At 40.8% G+C, this 6,474-nt stretch overlaps 1 protein-coding gene across 1 annotated transcript in view; it reads left to right on the top strand.

The window, feature by feature from the left end:
• Positions 1–282: 282 nt before the first annotated feature.
• Positions 283–6,474, top strand: part of fntb (farnesyltransferase, CAAX box, subunit beta) — an 18,623-nt gene continuing 12,431 nt past the window's right edge. Inside the window, exons 1-2 of the mRNA XM_061987127.2 lie at positions 283–490; positions 706–770. Coding sequence (XP_061843111.1) covers positions 392–490; positions 706–770 — 164 coding nt within the window. The 5' untranslated portion in view covers positions 283–391. The remainder of the gene's footprint in view (positions 491–705; positions 771–6,474) is intronic.

The following is a 6,474-nucleotide window of genomic DNA, read 5'->3' as shown; positions in this document are numbered from 1 at the left end:
ACAATAGTGCGAAGTAGGACGTGTGTTTGTTGTAAAGTGTAACGACAGTTTAAATTTTATTTTGAAAGGCAAAGCCCTCTTATCCGGTTCTTTTGTTAATTGAACGGAACCTGCGTTTGAAGTACCTTTCCCCGCCACAAAATATCATTATCACAATTTCTTATTAGCGTGTATACATTCTGGTGAGTGTAAGAATTATGTGCCACCGCCGGACAAATGACAGTGACACACACACACATTTTGTCCCCTCGAGTTTCGTCGTATTTAGGCAGACAACGTCACTTCCGGTTGCTCCAACCTCAACAGGAAGTCAGCGTACTAGCGTTGAAAGTGAGAGCACCGTCAAAACAAAGTAGCACACAGCACCACAGGCGGGGTTCTCGGAATCACAATGGACGGTGTACAGACTCCCCTGCGGTGTTTTGGAGAAGGCCACCCCGCCGAGATGTACTCGGATGACGGGGTGGAAAGTGTGACTTCACGGGAGCAGGTGAGCACGAGCGGAGATTAGCTGCTAATGCTAATTGTAAATCTGACTCAAGAGGAACATCGATTCCTTGCATGCATGTCACATATGTAACGGTAATGATTGAACGCCTTTTATAATGATATTGTATTGCTTAAATCATAGTAAGCGGGGGGTCATTGAGAGACGTGATCGAGTTGGAAGGTTCATTGCTTTTTTTGCCTTCCTTTTTGGAACAGAAAAAGGTTGAACGCAGCATTGAAGAAGTCATCAATGTTTACAAACACATCCACAGCATACCAAAGTAAGTACCTGCTGCATTATACTTTACTCAAACGCGTGTCTCAGAGTACTCTTTTCACACTTTTTCTCAAAGTTAAACAACAAAAATGATCTATTAACACTCAACTTTGACAGCGCTTGTAATATTTTGAAAATGACAAATAGTGGTAAAGCTGTTCTTCTTCTTTACGTTAATGTAGGCACATGATGTTTACCGCTGCCTTCTACTGGTCATTTGGCGTCATTGCTTAGTCAGTATAATAAAGAAAACCTGGTTCACTGTATCACGATAAGTGTTTTACATCAGTCGAAATCGATAATTATTGATATTTTTTATGACCTTTCGAAAAAAATAACCAGGGGAAGTATATTAAATATCAACATTTTGATTTTAAATTAACCTTCCTCTGATGAGGTGGCAACTTGTCCATGGTGTACACCGCCTTCCGCCCGAATGGAGCTGAGATAGGCTCCAGCACACCCCGCGACCCCGAAAAGGACAAGCGGTAGAAAATGGATGGATGATTATATTCATCTCAGCTATCGAGGCACAAATTAAAGTACCAATTATTGTCACACACACTAGGTGTGGTGAAATTTGTCCTCTGCATTTGACCCATCCCCTTGTTCACCCCCTGGGAGGTGAGGGGAGCAGTGAGCAGCAGCAGTGGCCATGCCCGGGAATAATTTTTGGTGATTTAACACCCAATTCCAACCTTTGATGCTGAGTGCCAAGCAGGGAGGTAATGGGTCCCATTTTTATAGTCTTTGGTATGACTCGGCCGGGGTTTGAACTCACAACTAGAGATGTCCGATAATGGCTTTTTTTCCGATATTGTCCAACTCTTAATTACCGATTCCGATATCAACCGATGCCGATATATACAGTCGTGGAATTAACACATTATTATGCCTAATTTTGTTGTGATGTCCCGCTGGATGCATGTAACAAGGTTTAGGTTTTTGTAACAATGTAACAAGGTTTTCCAAAATAAATCAACTCAAGTTATGGAAAAAATTCCAACATGGCACTGCCATATTTATTATTGAAGTCACAAAGTGCATTATTTTTTTTAACATGCCTCAAAACAGCAGCTTGGAATTTGGGACATGCTCTCCCTGAGAGAGCATGAGGAGGTTGGGGGTGGGGGGGGGGGGGGGGGGGGTAGAGGGTAGCGGGGGGTGTATATTGTAGCATCCCGGAAGAGTTAGTGCTGCAATGGGTTCTGGGTGTTTGTTCTGTTGTGTTTATGTTGTTTTACGGTGCGGATGTTCTCCCGAAATGTGTTTGTCATTGTTGTTTGGTGTGGGTTCACAGTGTGGCGCATATTTGTAACAGTGTTAAAGTTGTTTATACGGCCACCCTCAGTGTGACCTGTATGGCTGTTGACCAAGTATGGATGGCATTCACTTGTGTGTGTGGAAAGCCGTAGATATTATGTGATTGGGTCGGCACGCAAAGGCAGTGCCTTTAAGGTTTATTGGCGCTCTGTACGTCTCCCTACGTTCGTGTACCATACAGCGGCGTTTTAAAAAGTAATACATTTTACTTTTTGAAACCGATACCGATAATTTCCGATATCACATTTTAAAGCATTTATCGGCCGATAATATCGTCAGTCCGATATTATCGGACATTTCTACTCACAACCTACCGATCTCAGAGCAGACACTCTAACCACTAGGCCACTGAGTAGGTTGAAATGAAAGGAAATGTCAACACAAGTATGGAAAACACTTAATCAATGTAAACAAAATTCTACAATCACATTTAACACTGAACAACAACACCTCTTAAAATGTAGGTGTAAAAATAATGAATATGTAAGAAATGCTTAATTAAGTGTAACAAAATAGTGCAAAGTGTGAAAATGTAAACATAGAGAAACCTGAGAACTATTTTCTGCAGGTTTTCCAGGAAGTTACGGCTGTGTAACATTTAATTTGGTCTGTGTGGAGTTTGCATGTTCTCCCTGTGACTGCGTGGGTTCCCTCCGGGTACTCCGACTTCCTAACCTGACTCTCGCCAGATCCTTGTAGTTCGCTGAGCTCCACACAAGGATCTGGGCTCAAGGGCATTGCAAACTCCTTCAAGATAACAAAAAAGAATGAATCAATCAGGATCGCCGGGCGGGATTTCATAGATGTGATGTTTGTTTGATTCAAACAACAATGGCGGCACGCAGCCTTGTGTGCTGACATTGATTCTGCTAATGCAACTGTTTTGTGGAATCTATCGAATATTAATTATTTAAAAGATAAACAGAGAACTTTTTGTGTCGCTTTTTTCTAATATGTCAGCTGTTTTGTTTTGGATTTCCCAGCGTCGCTCTTATCAGCGTCACGGGTTAATTTTGATGTGAGTGATTGAAGTAGCACGTCATTCAAGATAACGGACACGTGGTTTATCCAATCACATACAATTATTTTTTACAAGGCCCCGCCTTCTAAAATACATCTCCTATTGTGAAGTCCCAGATCCTTGTGTGGAGCTCAGCGAACTACAAGGATCTGTCGAGAGTCAGGTTACCGGCTTCCTAACACCTACAAAAACATGCACCTGGGGATAGGTTGATTGGCAACACTAAATTGGCCCTAGTGTGTGAATGTTGTCTGTCTATCTGTGTTGGCCCTGTGATGAGGTGGCAACTTCCCCAGGGTGTACCCCGCGTACCGCCCGAATGCAGCTGAGATAAGCTCCAGCACCCCCCGCGACCCTGAAAGGGACAATGGATGGATGGATGTTATTCTTATTTAAGTATGTAAAATAATTTGTTATGCAGTAATTATTGTTTAAAATATTGTTTATTGGACCAAATTACTATTATTTGAAGGTAGTACATTTGTTATATTTTTGATTTGTTTTATTTGTACGGTCCTGCACTTCAGTGAAGTGAATCATATTTATATAGCGCTTTTCTCTCCTGACTCAAAGCGCTTTTACATAGTGAAACCTAATATCTAAGTTACATTTAAACCAGTGTGGGTGGCACTGGGTGCAGGTAGGTAAAGTGCCTTGCCCAAGGACACAACGGCAGTGACTAGGATGGCGGAAGCGGGGATCAAACCTAGAACCCTCAAGTTGCTGGCACGGCCACTCTACCAACCGAGCTATACCGCCCCAGTTAGTAGTTCCTACATGTTGTTTCCGTGTACCCCAAATAGGGAACGGAAGACAATCAACAATTTCTTCACTCTGCAGCACACATTTTTAATTTCTCTTCTCACTCCTTTTATTTATTCATCATATTCATCCATAAATTTATGTGAATTTATGGATGAAACATTACAAGGTTGAAAGTTTGTAATTAGCACATTCGCAATTATTTTATTCCTATGTAATATATTCTCCTGTATCACTATGACAACGGACTGGGTGTCTCTCTGCAGAAGATGTGATGCTAAACCCAAAGCTCTCCAATTATTCTGCCAATTTGCGTTATTTTCTTAGTTGTACCAGACAAGGATTGTATAATTGTAACTATCATGCATGTGACGACAGTGAAGCAGCATAGATTGGGTTTGTCAGGCGGACTACTCGCCACCTGACAAAACTGCTCTGCTTCTATTGGCTCAATTAACTTTGATTACGACACATTAACGGGAGCTCTTGTCGCTGTCTGCGTTTAATTGCAAAGATGCCTCAGATGTTCTCCTGTCACCTCGTCGTGCGCGCTGACTCATCTCATTTCTATGACGACTGCCTGATCCTCAACATTGCAGAGAAGCAAGATAACACATTTTCTTTTTCTTCATGTTTGTATATTTGGAAAGATAATCCAGGTGTTCAGAGAGTGTGGATAGTAAAGCACCTAGGTTAGGTTTGTTCAAGCATGTTTTGGGAGAAGAATCCTATTCATTTTCTTTAATATCATAACCAAGGTGGCTCTGAGGGCCAAAGGTGCTGCAGAATATTTAAAGGGGAACTGCACTTTTTTGGGGAATTTTGCCTATCGTTCACAATCATGACAGACAGGAACACGTATGTTCTTTTTTTTAAGGATTTTAAAGATGATTAAAACAAGGCTCGGAATGGGGGTCAACGTTGTAGCCTTCAAAGCCTCTAAAACAACTTCAAAACCCTACAACGTTTATATACACACTACAAGTCTATATATAATGTAGTAACAGACACGTTCATAACAATATGTAATATGTTCAATGTTTAACGTATTTTGGTAATTTTATGCACAGCCGGAACTAATACCTCGGCGCATTGATTTCCATTTCCATAGCAGCGCACGTCTGACTTCTGGCATCAAGTGTGTTCCTACTTCTAGATACAAAGTTGTGTATGTCTTCTAATCATGGCAGATTCGGTAACAAACAAAGACAACTATTTTTGGACAAATGAGGATTCACAACCATATGTTTTTGAATTTGAATATATGGAGGATGAACTACTGCTTCTAGAAACGAGCACGAAGGAAGAGTGAGACGTTGGAGCAGACGGAAGCCGAGAGAGTGAGGTGAAAGTGACTCGAAGCTGCAAAATGTGGAATTTCAAGACAAGCTATTTCGACATGAATGACGTGCTTACCTAAATAAACTGGAAAAAACGCCCCGGGCCAGCTGGACCAAACAGACAACTGTCCATCGAGTGAGTCACACTTTATACTGATCATGATAAACGCAGCATGTCACGGCTTGCTGTGTTCAAACAAAACATGAAATGTGAGCTAATACATTACAGATACTGTAAGACGATTGTTCATGTTTTTCAGTCAGTACAGATTGGTATCCTATTGCAGTTTTGTGCATTACAAACTCAAACGCAATTCGTGCTGACGTAGAAGCTAGATTATCTCTTGCTGTAGTTAGCTTTTACGGCTAATACTGAAGTATGTCGATGTGTTGGTACGCTAGAAAAAGAGTTCCTCAGTGTTTGCGCTTACAATAACAATGTCGCTACAGCTTGGTTATTATAAAAGTTACGGAACGTAAATTAAGTATTGCTGACCTTTTTTGAATGCATTTTAAAGTGATTTAGAGCAGTGGTTCTTAACCTGGGTTCGATCGAACCCTAGAGGTTCGGTGAGTCGGGCTCAGGGGTTCGGCGGAGGCCAAGACACACCCGACCCATCGTGTAAATAAAAACGTTTATTTTTATTCGTATCCGTAGTACCCCTATCAGCGTATTACGGATACGGCAACAGCAGAAGTCACACTGATTTGCAGGTGTGTACCGTATTTTTCGGACTATAAGTCGCAGTTTTTTTCATAGTTTGGCCGGGCTCCAGTGCGATTTATATATGTTTTTTTCCTTCTTTATTATGCATTTTCGGCAGGTGCGACTTATACTCCGGTGCGACTTATACTCCGAAAAATACGGTAATTTGTTGTGAGTTTATGCACTTTGTTGGTTTTGTTGTTTGAACAAGGTGATGTTCATGCACGGTTCATTTTGTGCACCAGTAATAAAACATGGTAACACTTTAGTATGGGGAACATATTAACCATTAATTAGTTGCTTATTAACATGCAAAATAGTAACATATTGGCTCTTAATTAGTCATTATTAAGTACTTATTAATGCCTTATTCGGTATGGCCTTATTATAACCCTATCCCTCTAACCTTAACCCTAACCAAATATCTCTAAATTAAGTCTTTGTTACTTACAAAATTTCCCCTAGTGTCCAAAAAACTCTAAATTAAGTCTTTGTTACTTAGAATATGTTCCTCATACTAAAGTGTTACCAAAAACACATAACTTTGTCTTGAATT

Source organism: Nerophis lumbriciformis, linkage group LG26, assembly GCF_033978685.3.
Source record: "Nerophis lumbriciformis linkage group LG26, RoL_Nlum_v2.1, whole genome shotgun sequence".
Lineage (NCBI taxonomy): Eukaryota > Metazoa > Chordata > Actinopteri > Syngnathiformes > Syngnathidae > Nerophis > Nerophis lumbriciformis.
This window is presented reverse-complemented; position numbering and strand designations above follow the sequence as displayed.